Source organism: Schistocerca piceifrons, chromosome 1, assembly GCF_021461385.2.
Source record: "Schistocerca piceifrons isolate TAMUIC-IGC-003096 chromosome 1, iqSchPice1.1, whole genome shotgun sequence".
Lineage (NCBI taxonomy): Eukaryota > Metazoa > Arthropoda > Insecta > Orthoptera > Acrididae > Schistocerca > Schistocerca piceifrons.
Window position 1 is genome coordinate 452,935,039 of NC_060138.1, and position 20,996 is coordinate 452,956,034.

General features: G+C 38.7%; 1 protein-coding gene across 2 annotated transcripts in view; it reads left to right on the forward strand.

Annotated features, from left to right (window-relative positions):
- LOC124784644 (S-adenosyl-L-methionine-dependent tRNA 4-demethylwyosine synthase TYW1-like) overlaps positions 1-18,710 on the forward strand; it is a 97,302-nt gene extending 78,592 nt beyond the window's left edge. For both annotated transcript variants that reach the window (XM_047254117.1, XM_047254118.1), the window contains exons 10-12: positions 15,852-16,019; positions 16,147-16,251; positions 18,025-18,710. In XM_047254117.1, the coding sequence (XP_047110073.1) occupies positions 15,852-16,019; positions 16,147-16,251; positions 18,025-18,141 (390 nt within the window). In that variant the 3' untranslated portion in view covers positions 18,142-18,710. The remainder of the gene's footprint in view (positions 1-15,851; positions 16,020-16,146; positions 16,252-18,024) is intronic.
- The last annotated feature ends 2,286 nt before the right edge of the window (positions 18,711-20,996 follow it).

Below are 20,996 nucleotides of genomic sequence, written 5' to 3' on the forward strand. Positions count from 1 at the left end.
AAAACTTAAAATTTTACTGGCTGATTTGTGTGATGTATCTTGAAGTGTAACGCATGAAAAAAAGGACCAATTTATATGAGAACCTTAGCTTTTGTGGTGGCTAATTGATCTTGGAGACCAGTCTTATATGTGAAAGCGTAGCTTCTCTTGCAGCCACACTTGTATATTAATTTAAACCATTAACTTTTCCTACTCATCTGTTCGCGCTATTTAACAGTGATGTTGGTGTTGACCGACAACATCACATGTTCCATGCTCCGAGTACCTGCTTTCATTGGCTGGCGAGATCATGTGGCATGAGCTATGATTGACTTACAAAAGCGCATCGCAATCTTGATTTCAGTGCTTCGGAAACTAACTTGCCAAGTTTGGTGGAATTCGAATTTACACTTTTGTAATATGAAAATATGCAGCGTACTTGTGGCTGCATATAATTTTTTTTTCCGCGCTCGCGGTTGTTTACTAATGTGCTGGGAATTTCAAGCTGATGAATGAAACCTTAACCCTTCAAAGGATTGATAAGTTTTACAGGTCAGAGGGAAGGTATCCTGTCATTTAACACAGGAAAAGTGCATTTTCGTCCGGGAGAAAGTGTATTTTTAACTGGGAAACCCGGGAAGGCGGGTATGTTACAGCTATTGGCTCTTTCTTCACTTTCCTATTACCAGTCCAACCACAAAGTTAACTGCAGGTGAGGATGAGTGAATTGTCACCACTGCAGTATAACTATAGTGTAGACTGGAAGAGAGTAGTTCAGACAAATGATGGATACAATGAATAGTTCAGAACTAGACTTTTTCGTGCCATGATGCATCTTGTAGCATGATCTCTTATTTTGTTTAGGATTCTAGTACCTAGTACTGTCTCAGGTCAAGTTTATTATGATAGATTTCCACTACACTACATATTAAAAGTATCTGTTAGTTTTTATATCTTCCATGTCAAATACTTGCTACAGTAATGTGGTTAATGGATGAAATAAGCCATTATCATTGATACCTCCAGTATTTCCAGGCATCAAAAAAAAAAAAATAAGAGAGTATTCATGAACAACCCAAGAAAGACATTTAACATTGTGACATCTCCTGTTTCAATACATCTTTGGGCAGAGATGCATTTTCAATACCACATGGCAAAATAGTACATATGTGAAGCTCAAAAATTTCTACATCTACATCTGTACTCTGCAAGCAACCTTGCGGTGTATGGTGGAGGGTAATTTGTATACAACTTTCGTTCCCCCCTTTCCTGTGTTGATTACGAATAGTTCAGTGGGAGAATGACTCAGTTATAAATTCATTGTTTAGTACTGACAAGCTGGCAATATTGTGACTACCATAATCAAAGAATGTTGCTTTGTGTCAGTATTTGTTCCTAGAATGCACTCATCACTGTAGTAGATGCAATAATGCTTTTTTGTGCAAACTGGCCACTTGTAAGTGCTTGGCGTTGACTCTCGTGGCATGTGTAATGGTGTCATATGATTTTGGAGTAGTGGGAAGACCTTCATTCAATTAAGATTCATGATACTTCTCATAATGGTTTGACGGCAGTGTATAGCTACTGAGTAAGTCGTACTGAACAACATGATATAATACATAATTTAATATATGTGTCTCCACAGTGCCTACACTGACAAGGGGAAGGCCTCAGATATGACCAACAGATGTGGCTCGTATTTGGCAGGTTGCTTGTGTACAGCCTAAAATGAAAGACTCAAAGATATTTGTGTTTAATATCCTTATGTTTTTGAGGAAATCACCCATTATTTTCCAGAAATTGATGAAAGTGACTATCACAAATGATGCTTATGTTGCCATAATGCAAACACTGTTTACTGAAGTGCCACTGGTATAATGACCAAAGCACCTGGCTTTTTTCCATATCAAAATTGGGAGGGATCTACATCTACATTTACACCTATGCTCTGCAAGCAACTTTGTGATGTGTGGCAGAGGGTACTTTGTATATAACTGTCACTACCGCTTCCCTGCATCTGTCGCTAACAGTTTGCAGGAAGAAAGATTGGTGGTAATCCTCTGTACGAGCTCAAATCTCTAATTTTATCTTCGTGGTCTTTTTGCGAGACCTATGTAATAGTGAGAAATGCATGTTTTTACTTACCTAGAAATGCACACTATCGGAACTTTAACAGTAAAACATGGTGTGATGCAGAACGCCTCTTGTGCAGCATCTGACACCGGAGTTGGTTGGTCGTCTTTGTGACTTTCATGCTTACTAAATTAACCTATAATGAAATGAGCTGCTGCTCTTTGGATTTTCTGTTTCCTCTATCAATCCTATCTGGTATGGATCGCACACTGATGAGCAGTATTCATGTATTAGTCGAATGAATGTTTTGTAAGTTAACTTCCTTTGTTGATGGACTGCATTTCCTGAGGATTCTTCCAATGAATCTGTGTGGCATCTGCCTTCCTCATGGCTAATTTTATGTGGTCATTCCACTCCAAATCACTCCATATGTGTGCTCATAGATATTTTGTGGAAGTAACAGCTTGCAGTAATTGTTCTGAAATTGTGAAATCGTACAATAAAGAGTCTTTCTGTCTTAAGTATTCGCAATTTGTTACATTTGTTTGTTGAGGGTCAGCTATCATTCCCTGCACCATGTGTTGATCCTCTGCATGTCTTTCTGCATTTTGTTAAACTTTCTAATGTTGCTACTTCTTTTTAAATTCGTGGAACTTGCATTATCTGCTACGTCATTTATACATATTGTGAAAAGTAGTGTTGTGTCTTCTCTGTGAACATCACCACCACCCAGGGAAAGCCTCATGGAACTTGCGTTATGTACTAGATCATTTATTTATGTATTGTGAAAAGTAATGGTCCTATAAAACTCCCTTGTGACACTCCCAAAGTTACTTTTATTTCTGAATACTTCTCTCTGTTGAGAATGACAGGCTGTGTTCCTGAGTGCAATCATACAGTCAGTTTGGTATTCTGTATGCTGATATTTTGTTCATTATTCGCAGTGTGGAATGGTATCAAATGCCTTCCGCAAGTCAATGAACACGGCATCTGTCTGGGTGCCTGTGTCTACTGCTTTCTGGGTCTCGTGAATGAACAGAACTAGATGGGTTTCACATGATCGTTGTTATCAGAAGCCATGTTGATTCGCACCGAGGAGATTTTCGACCTCCAGACATCTCATAATACACAAGTATAAAATATGTTTCAAAATTCTACAACTGACTGATGTCAGGCATATGGGCCTATAGTTTTGGGTTTATAAGGTAAGTAAATCAATCATGATATGACAAGTACCAGTCATCTAGTTGTTTCATTGAGGACATGTAACAGAGTGAATGAAAGAGCCATTGTAAAGTGGTTAGGATTAAAATTTTTGTTCTTTGGTAATCCAAATTGTTTGAAAAATTGTCCCGCCTACTTTGTTGTTATTCTTTTTGATTTTCTTACCTCCTATCCCACCAGTTTTTATATATATATATATATATATATATATATATATATATATATATATATATAACAAAGATTATGTGACTTACCATACGAAAGCGCTAGCAGGTTGATAGAAACACAGACACATACATACACACAAAATTCTAGCTTTCGCAACCAATGGTTGCTTCGTCAGGAAAGAGGGAAGGAGAGGAAAGACGAAAGGGTGTGGGGTTTTAAGGGAGAGGGTAAGGAGTCATTCCAATCCCGGGAGCGGAAAGACTTACCTTAGGGGGAAAAAAAGGACAGGTATACACTCCTTTTTTTCCCCCCTAAGGTAAGTCTTTCCGCTCCCGGGATTGGAATGACTCCTTACCCTCTCCCTTAAAACCCCACACCCTTTCGTCTTTCCTCTCCTTCCCTCTTTCCTGACGAAGCAACCATTGGTTGCGAAAGCTAGAATTTTGTGTGTATGTGTGTGTCTGTTTGTGTTTCTATCGACCTGCCAGCGCTTTCGTATGGTAAGTCACATCATCTTTGTTTTTAAATATATTTTTCCTGCGTGGAATGTTTCCCTATTATATAAATGGAATGCATTTGTGAATCAAATGCAGGTTCTCTTTTCCTCAGCCAGATGCCTTAGTCGTTACACTAGCAACAGTTTCTATGAGCAGTGTTTACCTTATATGCTCATACATGTCAGTTGTAAAAGTTTCTTTCCTCAGTTCCTAGGAAAAAGTGCATTTGCAAACCCCATATGTGCTGATGAAAATTACACCATTTTCAATTGTCTTCCAATTCTGTCAGTTTTGAATGATTGATTATCAAGAACTGAAGTGGTTTTCTCAAAAGCAGATGTATTGAGCCAAAATATCTTATTCTTTCATTTAAGTTGTACACAAGTGATCTGCCTATATGAACTCACCTCTGTGAGCAAAGTGGTGTTTTCCTCAGAGACGATGCAAGTATATTTCCTTTGATAGATCATGACTGCTTTTGTTTCTCATTCTTCACAAAATCAAGTTTATGCCTTCGCTCCACTTCTAATGAACTTTTAGATGGCAAGATGTTAGATCCCAATTTCATTCCTTCCAAAATGACTACTGTGAAGCTTTTAGGGGAGGCTGTTTATGGCGTCCTGCTGTCACGTGAATGAGTTGAAATTTTCTCTCCTGTGTGTGGCATTGTGAAGCTTACAAAAATGATCTGACAATGTTCTTACTTTTCACCAGTGAGAAACTGTATAGTGCACATTTCAGCTTGAGAAATCCAACTACATGGTTCAGTCACATTAATGTGACCTCTGCCTATGTTCATCGTCAATATACAGTGACTTCACGTAGATGGCAGGTGGCAGCACTAGCAGTGGAAAGCCAACAAAGTGTTTGGGGGGTGGGGGGTGGATGCAGAAAACAGTGCAACCATTGTTGGTATGCAGAAATTGAATTATTTATCTGACAACCAGAAGGGCATTTCCATTGGCTTTTGGGCCAAGGACGGAAGCATTTCCGAAACAGCTGAGTTAAATCGTTCACGTACCACCATTGTTAAAGTACACCATATGTGGCAAAATTGCTCTATCCAGAACCATGCCAACTGTGGTGCACCACAGGCCATAGATAACAGGTGAAAGACAGCCATGGAGATTTGTACCTGTGAATAGACATGCAATTGTTAACCAACTTGATCAGGCTGTCTGTAACATGGTCCTCAACTGAGAAACATAGTGCATCAGGGCAGGACACTGGAGTTTGCATAGCTCCACATTCCTTTCGGTACCTTCCAGAACCTCATTGACACAGTGTTCTGTACTACAAAAAGGTGATTATTTGGGCTTTTGACAGGTTATCACAATAAAATGATTGGACAGTGTAGTTAGGACTGAAGAGAGATCATTTAGGGTGTATACAAACCGGGAGATCCGGGAAAAACCCGTGAATTTTTTCATCCGGGAGAAAACCGGGAAAAAACCGGGAATTTTTTAGAATTCCGAGAATTTTTCATTCTTTTAGTTTTCAGTTAAATTTTTGTAATTTTGACTGGTAAAAACCGTTACTCCAGCAAAGGATATTACTGTATCCCGCTACTGCAGAATAATACTTCAACAATAAAACATAAACGAGAAAAAAAAAGGAAAATAATTTAAATTGTAAAGGAAATACGCCATATACGACGACACATGGTCCTCATGCAAGCGTCTGCCAACAGCAAATGTGTCAAAGGCTTTAGGAAGACTATGCAACAACAAATTCCCTCCAATGAGCGTGAGGTCACAACTGTTTACATTTGATTCGTGTTAGCAGTTACGAGCGGGCTCATGCACATGCACTGTTGAGTTGCCTTTGAGTAGTAGATTCTCCCCCTTCTGGCTACAGGAATGTGGCTGTTGGCTGTACAAGCAGTCGCAGCAAGCAGGTAGATGCTACCGGGAAAAGGGGGCGCCAAATTCATATTCTCAAGGAAAAAAAACTTGTTTCACAAAGCGCCTAGCATCCAGCACACGTTGATTTATCGATCATTTATATGATTTTGAACCGCATCCCTGTTGGTTTTCGTACATTTAAACAAGTTTTAAGTTCATTTCTGAATGAATCATTAGTTGATTTTTGAAATATGAGCTGAGCGGAGTAAAGCCGAACAGATGAATGCCAATCGCTGTCATATTATGTGGTTGATTGGGTTTCCGAATGATTAGCGTTGTTCTAATTACTAGCGAAATCCATAGATTCATTTTACCAGAATGGAAATAAACGACTACAGGAATAACAAGTGCGAAAGATTACATATTATCTTCTTGTTGTGTCAAAGAAAATGAAATTTTGACAGAAAATTTTTGGACAGATTGCTGCACTACTAAGGACCAGTTGTACAGTCCCCGGCTAGCAGCCGCTTAAGTCCTATTTTGGAAGCAATGCAGAAAACGTTTTGTACGAATATGTAACAACACCTAGCTGTAGAATACACAGGGTAACTAAACTGGTGATTCTGGCCGGGTTAGTGAATAGTGAAGTTAATCGGCGAACAAATTTTGACAATGGCAGGAATTGATTATGACAAGATTGTTACAACGAGGAAGCAGAAGAAATTGGGACATCGCACAAATTATGGGAGAATAAGACGATTCCAAATGTATATGAAAATTTCTCATGCTTGAGAAACTGGTGCGTATGAATAAAATGTGAAACAATTTCCTAACGTAAAACTTTTTGCTTGTAGTAGGCCTAATAGGCATTTGATATTGGTACTTCATGAATTATATTCTGTCGTGTTATAAAAATAACCATTTGTGCCAAAACAGTCTCGCTTATTTGGTGTGTGTTACAAAATTGCTGCAATATTAGAAAGGCCTGTTTTGTTTTATCTAGCATACAGTGACAAAATAGACGTAATCAGATCGAGAAACCGCACCAGTCTTGGGTATTATTTGTATTAACAGCTTTTTCAGTATTACATAACGAAATTTCGATTTTTTTCATGTAGCAAAACGTTTGACGAACTTTGGTGAGGTAAGAGATTTTTGCGCAGAAAGGAAAGCACGCCATATAAAGCTGTGAAAATATTAGAGAGAAAAAAAAATGCTAGGAGGTAAGGATTGAAGAAATGTGTACTTTCTTGCTTGTCTCTTGTCTATATTGGTTTTATGTATCCTATATCTCATTTTATGTCACACAAAACAGCAGGTTATTAGCTAATAGACAATAAAGAGTGCAAATTTTCTGAAGAGTTCCTGTTCTCCCGATTACAAATAATCCCATCCACTATTGATGGTGAGTTAAAAAAAATAGAGTGGGAGGCTGTCAAACCGGCCGACTGGGAGCAGGAGAGGCACCACAGAACATTTCAATTTCCACTGTCCTGAATATAGTTTGATGGCATCCATTACAAAATATATGCGTTTCAATTCCACAGAGTGAAATACCGTGACATGTGATAGAAGAATGCTGTATGAAGAGGTGTTGCACTGCACTTTGGCACACTTAAGACCAAATAATATGTTTTACATTTTCTCGAACACATATGTTTTATGTTTCAAACTGTTTAGAATGATGTGCCCTACAAGATGCACATATTTTTTATTTTTGACCTGGTTTGCAAATATCGTGGATCCGGGGCTGATGCACAGAGCAGCCCGAGTTGTTGTGGGTAGTCTCCACCTGACCCGTATTTATATTTAGTGATCTTGCTGTTTCCCCTTCGTTACTCTCACGCAAATGAAATCAAAATGGATATCTGTGGCCAGGACATATCAAATGAATTAAAATACATTCACATAATTACGGAAGGCTAAAATATGTTATTAGTTTCAGATTTTATTTTATTTCCACCTTTCTGACAGTCAAGCATTAATCGCCTTGCAGAACAATGAAGTTATTTTTTTCTGTTTGCTGAAGAAATTTGGCTTTCATTAACCTTTTTCGCAGAGACATTCAATGTATTTGAAACTAAATTTTTAATTCCACAGTACTGGCCAGTTTCAACTGTTCGCTGCGTTTCAGGTGCATGTTTTCATCTTCTAGCACGTATGGCATTATGCCATAATAGAGAATCAAACATGATGTATGGTGCTCCACCAAAATTTTCACCCCGAAAACCATACTGAAAAGCTTAATAACAGGTCGAGGTCTACTTCATTGGGACTCTGAACATACAAATGTGTACTTTAAGTTGCAGTTTAAACGTGCACATTTTAGTATGGTTCATGAAATTCCGATGCTCTTGGAGTACCCTGTGATGTCTTGCTGCTTTTACAACATAATGTAAGATCTTTTAATATTTTACATGTACGTACATACGGGCTTCCTACGTCATGGTAGCTGTGCAAGCGCGGTGTCGCCTGTTACCTGGCGCTCTCTGGCAACTGCTGAAACGAACCTATTTCTAACTGGACGCGGAAAAATATTGCAAATGCTGGTTTGAAAAGTGTTAATTTCAAAGTAAATATCCTTTAACGTAAGTTGGTCTATGTGTGAGAATGTACCATGAATTTCTTAAATCACATGAGCATTTGTCTCTCATTTAAAAATCAACTCTTTGATGATGAGCCATTTAGAAGAATTTTGAACCCTGAAGATCGGACATTTTATGTCATTATTAAAAATTTTACTGGCACATTTGTGTGATATATCTTAAAGTGTAACATGTGCAAAAAAAATCAACATTATATGGAGACCAATATTATATATGAAAGCTTTGCTTTTCATGTAGCAACACTGTGTATATTAATTTAAACCATTAACTTGTGTGTTACCGCTACTTAACAATGATGTTGCTATTGGCTGACTACATCACGCGTCCTATGCTCTGAATATTCACTGTCATCAGCTGGCGAGATCACGTGACATGAGCTACGACTGGCTTATAAAAGTGCATCGCGATCTCGATATCAGTGATTCGGAAAGTAACATGCCGTGTTTGGTGGAATTCTAATGTATACTTTCGTAATAAGAAAATACGCAGCGTACATGTTGCTGCACATCAAAGATATTTCCAAAATGTGTCCTTTTCACTGAGTTTAGTTTTCTAAAGTGCCGAGAAATTCTACGCCCGTGTCCAAAATGATAATCATTCAAAGGATTAATAATTTTTGCAGTTCTGAGGGAAAATATACTGTCACTTAAGACGGAAAAAGTGTGTTTTCACCTGGGAGAAAGTGTATTTTTAACTGGGAAATCCGGGAATTTTGTTTTTCCTTGTCCGCGTATACACCCTGTTATTAAAAAAAAAAAAGTACCGCTTTACCGTAGGGATGTTCCTTGTCCATATACCAGCCCTTCTGTGAAGAACAGGCAGCCAGTCCTTATACAATCATTACTCTTGAAATGAGCAATATGTTTGTGGGAATGAAGGGGACACAGAGGTGTTGAATGTGTGTTTGGCAATATAAGCTGACAGATATTTTGAAAATGTGAATAAATTGAAAGTACATTTTTTTGTGTTCATTTGGTTACTTCTGATCACATAATGTGATTTGGTAACAGTACAATTCGAGGTGTTTTTAGAGCAATAGTGTCTTATTCTTTTCTATTTGTACTGAAGAATATGAAGATAGTAGTGGAACCATCTGTCTTTTTATTTATCCCCCACTCTCCACTGACCAGTCGGTGGTTGACCTGAGGTGCCTCCACGCGGGCACCCGGGGTGCACACACGCGCTTACACTTTCTCTCTCTCTGATAGACCCACCACTCCCCCTATTTTTGCTCTGAACCTCTTTCTGGTTCCCATATCTTTTTCACTGATACCAAACATCTCTAGATCCTGATTTACTATTCCCCATGGGACTTGTATCATTCTGTTCCCTTGATAAGTCAAAATCTTATTTGCAGCCCTTTCTGTTTTGATTATTTAAAATGTTCTTAGAAGCAATCACTGGCAGTTGTGTGTTGCATATTAATGATCGGGCTTAACCATGTACTGAAATGTTTGATTTTTATGCTAAGATAGGGATTTGGATTTTTAAATGCTCTGGCATAGTTGCAATGTTGTCTCAATCTTTGACTCTTTCTTCATATGCTGCCTTCTCATTGATGTTAGGCAAGAGAATCTCACTAAGGAACTTGAACTACTGTGTTCTTTTAATGTCGTTATACATTATTTTCATTGTAGCATTGATGTACAAGTACTGCCTCTCTCTTTCCAAAAGAAATTTGCCGTCTTGTCTTCTTTTCTGTATCATTTGGTTCTTCTGCTGCTTGTTTGCAATGTCCAGATTTTATACAAAAAATGTTAGATCATTTGTGCAGGTGAGACATTTTGAATTTCAAGTCAGTCTTTTGATAACCACATCTGAATCTGTTTGGGGTAGTGTCAGATAATTTCTTTTTCCATACTTGGATTATTTTCTCCATGACACTTTTAAAATCATTTAGTGAGAAACCACCTTCTTCTCTTTAGATTTCAGATGGTTGAGATAATTCTCCTACAATTTAAATGTTGGTTGTGTGTTTGTTTTATAAGTGCTCTTTCTTGTAATCTATTCAATCTCTTTCAGCACATTTATAAGTGTGTCTTCATCTATGGACCTCCTTAAAATCAACAAATGTCATGATTGCCTTCTTATCTTCTGACAACATTTTGATTTTCATCAAGGTGTTGGTGGTGAAGATCTCTGTCTGTACATGCCTGTCATTTCCTGAATTGTGCTTATTACTCTCTTAGTTGCTGAGCTGTGCGACTCTTGACTCTATTCTGCTGTGCTTTGGAGATTATATTGTATTACAATAGAAGACAAGCCTATTTGGTTGCCGATGTGTGTTTTTTTTTTTTTTTTTTTTTTTTTTTTTTTTTTTTTTTTTTTTTTTTTTTTTTTTTTTTTTTTGTGTAATGGCTGAATGATTGCTTTTCTCCAGACATCTGGTATCCTTTCTGTGTTATGGATCTGTTGATAGTGTCTCTAAAAGTTACACGACTTTGCCCCCCCCCCCCCCCCCCCCCCCCCCCCCCCCCCCCGCCCCCAGTAAATTTTGGAAGCTCCACAACAGTTGAGCAGTTTATGGATATTAGTCTATTTTTGAGGGTTTTTTATGTCTCTCTTTGTGGTGAATAACCTCAAAACTTCAAATTAAGGTTTGACAGCTGTCTTTAACCCTTTGACTGCTGGAGGTGCGCCACCTGCTTGGTGTGCTGAGGCGCCGTGGCTTGCGGCATAATCCATCTACGTGCACTGCGAGCCTGTCCCTCAGAGCCGCCGCCGGGACCAGTTCAGCCCACGCTGCCCAACCTGCCATGTGCTGAATATTTCTCGGCTGAATACGACTCGCGCAGAGCCAGCGTGAATTTTTGGAGACTTCGAGCTGTAATATCTTGGGCAATAGTTTTTGTAAAGGAAAAAAATTTGGCCAGTGTGTACAACTTTATGCAGTCTCTTAAGAATAATAATGAAAAGAAAAAATTCTAGGTAAATCGGCCGAAAAAATAGGTGCCCGAAAAATTCCGAAGTTTGGCTTCTTGCATCTCCCGAACTAATGCTATGATGAACGTGAAACTTGACATGTAGCAACCTAACAACACAAGGTTCTTCACTATAAAGTTTCATTTCCATAACACTTTTCAGTACTGAATGAATTAAGTGCAAAAATAAAGATTTTACAAAAATCTCAAAAAATGTGTTATTTTCGTACCGATTTTGCTAAAAGAAACTATGCTCTGTAAAACATTCAAAGCTTTACAACTGGAATGGAAATTGGCACGAAAATCGGGCCCGAAAACAATGTAAACTTCAGGTTAGCATAACTAGTAGTGTGAACGTATGTTGAAAATGAAATTTAAGAGTTCAATAAACTGACTGCACAACGATAAGGAATTGAAATTATTATTCCCCTACTATTTTCCAATAATCTACAAATTCCAGAATGAGATTTTCACTCTGTAGTGGAGTGTGTGTTGATATGAAACTTCCTGGCAGATTGAAACTGTGGGCGGACTGAGACTCTAACTCGGGACCTTTGTGTCTCGCGGGCAAGTTCTCTGACCAACTGAGCTACCCAAGCACGACTCGTGCCCCGTCCTCACAGCTTTACTTCTGCCAGTACCTCGTCTCCAACCTTCCAAACTTTACAGAAGCTCTCCTACGATCCTTGCAGAACTAGCACTCCTGAAAGAAAGGATATTGCAGAGACATGGCTTAGCCACAGTCTGGGGAATGTTTGCAGAATGAGATTTTCACTCTGCAGCAGAGTGTGCGCTGATATGAAAATTCCTGGATTAAATCTGCAATTTTAATCTGCCAGGAAGTTTCAATGTACAGATTATTTGAAAACATGTTGATTTTTATGAAAAGATTAAAACAAGGTGTATTTGATACTTCTTTTTCAAATACGATTTTCTGTTAATGCTCCAAAGCCAGTCTCATTTGAACAACAAATTTTTAAGCCCCCACCCTCCCCAGAACAATGAGTTTAATTTTCAATATTGGCTAACAACAGAGACAATGTAGCAAGAAAAATTGCACTGAGAAGAATTTTAATTTTGGCATGTCGTTTCTTGTTGATCAAAGGCGTGTTAATAAATAAAATGAATCGTACGCTGATTAATATATGGGTTTTGTTATACGGGCGCAATGTATTTGGCGTAATAACATTTGTCACAGTACAGATATTGCGCCATCTCAATCACCAAGTCCATTAATTTGCCAGTAAATTGCTACATATGAAGAAGTCAGGCTTCGTTTGAATAATGTTACACCTGTTGCATCTATTTCCCATCCTTCTTTTCGATCTGGGCTTTGGACCAGCACTGGCGAAGTTAAAAATAGATTTATGTATATAATTTTTTTTAATAGCAATTCATTCAGAAGCGTCAAATAACTTTCTCAGATTTAGTTTTCAATAATTAGTAATGCTTCTTTGTATGATAAGTCTCAAAGCAGGTTAAAACACATAATGGAATGTTGCAAGTTTTGCATTGGTATCTAGTTTCCCAGCGCAGTTTGTGTTTCATGCAAACCACACATCTGCACGCTAGCATACTTTTCTGCAAATGTTCACCCGTGATAACAGCTGGAAAATGTCTCCCTGTGAATCGCAGAGGATTCTCATCATTGTAGCCCCTTCCCCTACCAGCTTTTCTCCATTCTGTAGCATATTTTTCTACAATCTCCCTTACGAGAGAAAGGTGAAACTCTGCAAGTGCAATTTTTCGCCCTGTTACCGACCAGTGGAGAGCATGAGCATTTAGAATGCACAAATCCAGAATGTGAAAAAAATATTTCTTTTACCATTTCACAGTCTTACACACTGATCCCACTGAGCTCAGTAACATGTCACATTGGTCGACTGCACCCATACTCGAATTGTAATCTACAATACATTGTGGTTTCTTTATTTTTTCGCCAGTATTTCTATCAGTCTTCTCTGTTTCAACCATTTGTGTTGTGTGACTTGTGGTCAACATGTACACCTCTCTCTTATCGCACCACTTGATAGCAAGGACATTGTCAATGGACATAAACTCAGTTTCTCCTCATTTTAATTTCTTCTGCAGTTTTGGCATGTTGCGCTTATTCTTATGAACAGTGCCACATGCGGCTGTTCCAGGAACAGGTCCGGGCTGGAGTACCAATTTTTGACATATGGAATATGACCCTGTTCCAAATATGGTCCCATAAGAGCTGCCACTACGTCGCCCCCTTTTTCCTAAATTGTGCAACCCAATATCTGTAGTTGCGCCTGTATATACAATAAAATCTAAAATATATCCACTCTGACAGTCACACAGTACAAATGTCTTTATTCCGAATCTACTTCGCTTCGTTGGAATAAATTGCTTAAAAGATAATCATCTTTTGAACAGCAAGAGACTTTCATCCATACAAAGCTTGTGATGTGGGCGAAATGAATTACGAAACGTCTTACGAACTTTGTCAACAATCGTCCTAATTTTAAATAGACTGTCGCCACCAGTACTCACAAACTTATCACTGAAGTGTAACATTCTCAGAAGTAGACAAATACGGTCTTGGGACATAATTTCACTGAAAACTGCTGTGTTCAAAAGTGTATCTCTGGACCAATAATCACTTATTTTTAACTTCTTAACTTTCGCCATTAGAAGGCAAACAGCAACAAAACAATACAATACATTTCCTCAAATCCAGTGTCTTTCCACTTTGACAGTCGAGAATTCACAGATTCTGTAGTATTTTCTCTGTTGTAAACGTAAAAATGATTTGTTTCGTCTGCAATGAATTGCAACAGTTCTTGAGATATAACTATCACAAAAAATGAAAAAAAAAAATGCTTGGGTCATATCTAATTGACTTTGTGTACTGAACTCGAGTCTTGATGTAATGGTTTAACCACTGGAAGTCAGTTTCTTTCCAGTCAAATGTGTCACTTAAGCGTGCTCTTTTCTGAACCGTGTTTTTTTTCCCTCACTTTCTGATCCTCGGATTCAGAGGAGCTGCTGATTGTAATTTTTGCTCTCCCCTCTGATGTAAAGGGCTGAGGACTACAGCTTTGAGATTCTGTTGAAGACTCATCAGTTAGCAACGTCAGATATAATTCACACTCACTGTCGCTCTTAGTGAGCATATCCAGGATTTCTTTATCTGTTCAACCATGGTGACATGACATTTCTCACATAGAAAACAAGAAAACTGACAAAAATACAGGAATCTAAGTAGAATTCTGCAGAGAGGGAACACAGCAACAAACAGAAAGACAGCTGTGTGTTTATACATGTCTGTAGCGCTCAGGTAGCTGTGACTCAGCGCGGCTAAACTTGTCCCTAACGGTGGGAAGGCTGGTGGTGTGGGACGCATAAACACGTCCTTAGCGCTGTATGCAAGACCCAATGCCGCATGTATACACGTCAGGCGCGCCAAGGGAACGGCGAGGTACGACGAGTTTACATGTCCCCAGTAGTCAAAGGGTTAATGTCGTTGTTCTGTTCATTTTCCTGCAGTAATGTTCTTTGAAATTTCTCTCAGCATTTATGAAGGTTTTGTCTGGTCTTTTCCTGTAAGTCTTGAATTCTTAGAAGTTTGCTCTAATAGAGTTCAACTTCTTCCATGTTTAACTTCCCGTAAAGCATCTTCACATTAATCGTTCCACCATAGGTGCCTTTTCTTTTTGTCAAGAAAGAATCTGATTTGCTGCTGCTTGGATTCTTTGAGGCATTTTATGCCAGGTTGTGCATCCAGTTCTTTCTAATCTTTATCTGTTACTTCCTGATGGTCATATACTGGTTGTCGTATATTATTCCCTGATTGACATTCAGTTGTTTTATCCTCTGCTTTGGTATTTTGAATGGTTTCCTGTTAATAATATTATTGAAAATAAGTTTCATTTTAATTCTTGTTAAGATAGTGGTCTGAATCAAAGTTAGTTACTTGCTATACTCTTAAGTTTATTAACTCTCTACAGCTTGTGGTTGTTACATGACAAATTTGGAACACTCCCGACATGGAACTTGGTGACTGCCATGTTTTCATTTGTTTTATTGTCCTTTTTGTACTACATGCACGTAATTTTCATATTGAATGGTTTATAGAATAGTAGTAGTAGTAGTAGTAGTAGTAGTAGTAGTAGTAGTAGTAGTAGTTTTCTTCTTGTAGTTACTGCTCCCATTTTATTCATTTGTGGCACAGTCTATGAAAATATCTTGGTATTCTTTCTTACACCAGTTTTTGGACTTGTTTGTAGTCCTAAGTAATTGTAAGCAGACAATGCATAAGACATTGTTTTTAATCATTTGACCCGCAGTGCAAAATCAAGATCACCTATTTCATTTGTTGTGGTTGACAGTATGTGTAATAAAATTTTTAAGTGCACTGTTAGGTTGTGCTTCACTTTTTTCTTTTTCATTGAATAACCACAGCAGAAGTTTTGTATACAGCAAGTGTACTTCTGCTGACATAGTATTTGATTCTAATTTTTACATGTGGAAATGCAGAATAATGATCATCATTATTATTATTTTTATTTGCAGGGTGTAACTTACTGTGGTACTTCAAAAGCAAGTAATCTTACAATGGAAAATGTTCCTTGGCATGAAGAAGTTGTGAATTTTGTACAAAAACTTGCTGACTGCCTTAAAGACTATGAAATTGCAGCTGAACATGAACATTCAAATTGTGTTCTCATCGCACATACAAAGGTAAGGGCAATTGCTACTAGAATTATGAGAATAACATTTTTTATTAGTGTTGTTACTACTACTACTACTACGACGCAGATGAGATGTAGGTGGTTAATGTGATCATTAAACATTTCTATTGTTTCAGTTCAAAGTGAATGGTACTTGGCACACTTGGATAGACTATGAAAAATTTCATCAGTTGGTAAATGTCTTTTATGAATCAAATGGAACAGCAAACTTTACTGCATTGGTGAGTGTATTTATATGTTGCATATTTCAACAATTGAATTCTTGAGAATTCGTAATGAATGTGGGGAAATTTTAGTGTAATGTTTCTTATATTCACACACAAAGGTGGGGGGGGGGGGGGGGGGGGGGGCTGTATCTTTCTGATGGTGCCAAGCCACATGGGAAGTAAGGGGAATGAAATGACGGATCTAGCAGCCAAGGAGGCATGTCATGTTCTTCAGTTAGTTCGGTGTTCCATCCCAATGAATGCTATCATCTCACTATTGAGGTACAGTGTTTCACATCTACAGACAGCAGAGTGGCTAGAAATTACAGACAGTAAGCTGCATCTAGTTAAGTCCATAACGCGGCTATGGTGTACCTCCTTCCACCCACAGAGGTGGGATGTGGTTCTTCTCACTCATCTTTGCATAGGACACAGCCCTTTAACACATGGATTTTTACTTCAGCAAGAGGCCCCTCCAGTGCCTGCTGCATGTGGTATGCAGATCACAGTTCACCGTGTTTTAGTAGACTGTATTTTTTATTCAGACGAAAGGGCAGCTGTTCATTTTGTCAAATTATCCTCTATTTTAACTGTTAGTGACACGTGTGGTATGTCCTTTAACATTTTGTGCAGTGTCGTGTTCCCTAAAGTTTTCGGGTGGGTTTTTCTGTTATCAGGGTGGCTTGTTCATGCGTGTTTAATATAAATTATTAGTCAGCAGCCAAATCTTCCTGTGAATCTATTGTAGTTTTCCTCTTATTTTGTGTTTTCATTGAAAATTTTAGGACACTTGACCATTTTAATGCTGTCGTACAAGGTGTGACAAGATTTGAGCTAGTGAGATTGTACAGATGATTGTGGCTGAGAGAGAGAGAGAGAGTGTGTGTGTGTGTGTGTGTGTGTGTGTGTGGAAAATTGCAGCGTGCGCGCGCGCGCGCGCGCGCGCCGCGCGCGCGCACACACACAAAATTGCGGCGTGCGCGCGCGCGCAAAATTGCGGCGTGCGCGCGCGCGCAAAATTGCGGCGTGCGCGCGCGCGCAAAATTGCGGCGTGCGCGCGCGCGCAAAATTGCGGCGTGCGCGCGCGCGCAAAATTGCGGCGTGCGCGCGCGCGCAAAATTGCGGCGTGCGCGCGCGCGCAAAATTGCGGCGTGCGCGCGCGCACACACACACACACACACACACACACACACAAAATTGCAGCGTGCGCGCTCGCGCGCACACACACACACACACACACAAAATTGCAGCGTGCGTGCGCGCGCGCGCACACACACACACACAAAATTGCAGCGTGCGTGCGCGCGCGCACACACACACACACACACACACACACACACACACACACACACACACACACACACACGCACACAAAATTGCAGCGTGCGCGCTCGCGCGCACACACACACACACACACACACACACACACGCACACAAAATTGCAGCGTGCGCGCTCGCGCGCACACACACACAAAATTGCAGCATGCGCGCGCGCACACACACACACAGACACACACACACACAAAATTGCAGCGTGCACGCGCACGCGCGCGCGCACGCTGCAATTTTCTTCCAGATTGCTTCCTGCTTCTTTTATCACATTTCTTCATTTTAATCACATTCATCTCTACCAATTTTCACATGGGCATTGATACCTCACTGAGTACCCCATAAACTAGCAACGTACACAAATGCACCCTTCTTTTCATAAACAATTTTCAGATGGATTTGCCTTTTATGTCTTATCTGAACAGCTACTGGTGTTGTTGAAAAAAAAAATTGTTTCAGGACTATATGCATCCAACTCCTGACTGGGCAGTATATGGTGCTGTGGAAAGAGGCTTTGATCCTATTGAACAACGCTGGCATCGCAAGAATGTCAAGAAAGACATATCTGGCTGCTGATAGAGTAAACTTGAACAGAGAGCACTCAAAGATAAACAGTAATGGACAAACAATTGCCTAAATGTGATCAGGTGCCTTTTAACTGACAAAGGATGAGCAAGACGATGCTAATAAACGGGAAGAATAATACTCCATACTGGAGTGAGTGTTCCTGCTTGTTAATAACTTTGAGATAATGTGTTATATTGTGATGTATAGCGAGAGAAAAGAATAGTAAATGTTCTTGATTATCTTACAACAGTGAATGTGTGAAACAATGCAATTATGTATTTTTAAAGATGTAAAGACTGGGTATGAAATTTGTGTGCATATTATGGACTTCAAATGATTCAGTATTGCACTGGAATATTTATTTGATTATTTATTGGTTAATATTTATGAGAACCAAAATCACGATGATGAAGTTTCAAATTTTTTTATGAAAGAAAATAATGAATATTTTATGTGGCTGATTTTTGTTGACAAGCTAAATTCTAGGTGCTGAACTTTGTGTTAGAATCTCACCCTGGTGAATGAAATGTTTCAACTGTATGTTTGAGTGTGTGCAAATACAAATATTTATAAGTTTATTTGCCTCCTGTGATTTCCTGTGACACAAAAGGAGATAAGGGAATCAGTAGTTTAGGACAATGAAACAACCTGTATATTAATATGGGCACAGTAGTTACTTGTGCCTGAAAAGTGTTTGCAGAAAAACAACAACTTAAGTAAATACAAAAATAAAACGAACAAACAGCATAGGTACTCTATATAATTGAATAAGTTACCATGTTGATACATATTACGAACAGAGATTCCAATCTCTGAGAGAGACTCTAGGAAGACAGTGGACCTGCAAAAATTTACTAGCAACTGAAGCGGATTTTTATTCTATAAAAATGTTTCTCATTTGTGGATGTTTAGCTGTCAGATATTGTGCATCATTAACATCAATGAAAAATCATTGTCCATTTCACTCTCAGCCCATGTTGGATTATTTTTATTAGATACTATCACTTTATTGACTCAGCGGTTAAGATCATAAAAGACTAGCCCATTCTTAACCAGTAACACTGCTGTCGCATATAAACTCTCACTTAATTCTTTGTTGTGGAATACTTTTATATTTTTCTCTTACAAAAAGAGAAAAAGAGAGAGAGAGAGAGAGAGAGAGACCAAGGGAATAGAATATGGTGAAGTAGTGGAAGTAAGCAGTGTCAATTGGTGCTCTAACATAAGTTTTGCAGCAAAGAAACTAGTCCGAAGCAACTGATCCCATTGCCAAACCCTACCAGCATCCACTTCCAGAAAAGCTTAAATCTAAAACAGACTGCCACCAATGAGTGCAAATGTTACTGCTGTGGAGCTGCTCAGTACATGATGATGTAGATGCTATGAGAAGAAGGTAATAGTATCCTCAGCTGCTAACTTAACTCTAAAAGAAAAGTTGGGAGTGAAATCTTAAACACCTGCAAAAGTAGGTGCAGAACAAGTGACAATGCAATTCTTGTTTTGTGATCTGGAATGAATTCAAACACTTTCTCCATGATACCTGGCGGAAAAGGCATGGACAGAAAAATATATCTGCTAAAATTTCTCTCATGCTCTTGGGAATCATAAATAACTGGTATAGATAAGTGCAAACACTGAAAACCTCTTCATTATGAACATTATGGTTCCTGTTCACAAGAAAATCTTGTTGGTATTACGTAAATTTTAGTACCCGTGTTATTAGGTCTTAATATGTTCTCCATGCATGCCAAGATGATCCCCTTGAAAAGAACGATACAGATTTTCTTCTGCCATCCATGTCAGTCCAGTCATCTGCTCCATCTCTTATGAGCTTGTTGCACTAGAATATTAAAACTTGATCTCATTTGCTTTTGTACTCCACATGCCCAGAAGAAAAAGTTATTTTAATGACTCACACTGCTGTATCGTATGTGATCTGTGTGAGGTCATCATTTGTTAGACACCTTCTGCAGCAATTTTAGTTCAAAATCACACCAGCAGTGAAAATCACCATGGAGTAAAGAGTGACAAAAATTTTTTGTACATTCTTCTGTAGTTCAGTGAAGCTTTCGTATTGCATCTAAGAATAAATAACAGCCTGTTAAATTTGTGTGCACGCCTTCTTCAGACAGAAGAATATTCACAAATTCTATAAGAAGTATAATCATGACAAGCTTCATCTTTTCTTTCGGGCAGAAAAGAATTACTTTTCATAGAGTTTTTGTCTTGAGGGAAAACTTCCTGTGCTGACATCTACAGTGAGAAATGCTGTTTCAGAGAGTTGATACAGTGCCAAGCTTGAAGGAATATTTATAAGGAAAGACTATTGCGAGTGGTGGTGGTGGCAGCGGCGGCAGTGATGGTACAGAAGTAGTGATAAAGTAGTTAAAAAGATTTGATGGAACTCTTCTATTATACTGGGATCAAAATTCTCATAAACAGGTTCACAGATATCAGGAGTCAATATATAAAAGTAAGTAAAGGGAAATCTAAGAATAAGTTTTAAAAATACATGAAATTGATACAAAACATTTAGTGCTTCAGAAGTACTTTCTGGTTTCCAGTATTTACTTTCTTGCTAACCCGTGTAGCACTTTTCACTTCATTCTCTCAGTATCAGCAAATACACACTAGGAACTTTATTAAAACTGTGCACTGAATCAGGACTCAACATAGGCAGTACTCTTAAACTAAATGATTGAGAAAAGAATATTGCCCACATAAGGCAGTTGAAAGGTTGAGTCCTGGTCTGACATGTAGATTTAATGTCAGGAAGTTTCATAACAATGCGCACTGTACTGCACTGCACTGCAGAGTGAGAGAGTCATTCTGGAAACAACTAGGCTATGGCTAAGCAGTTCCTC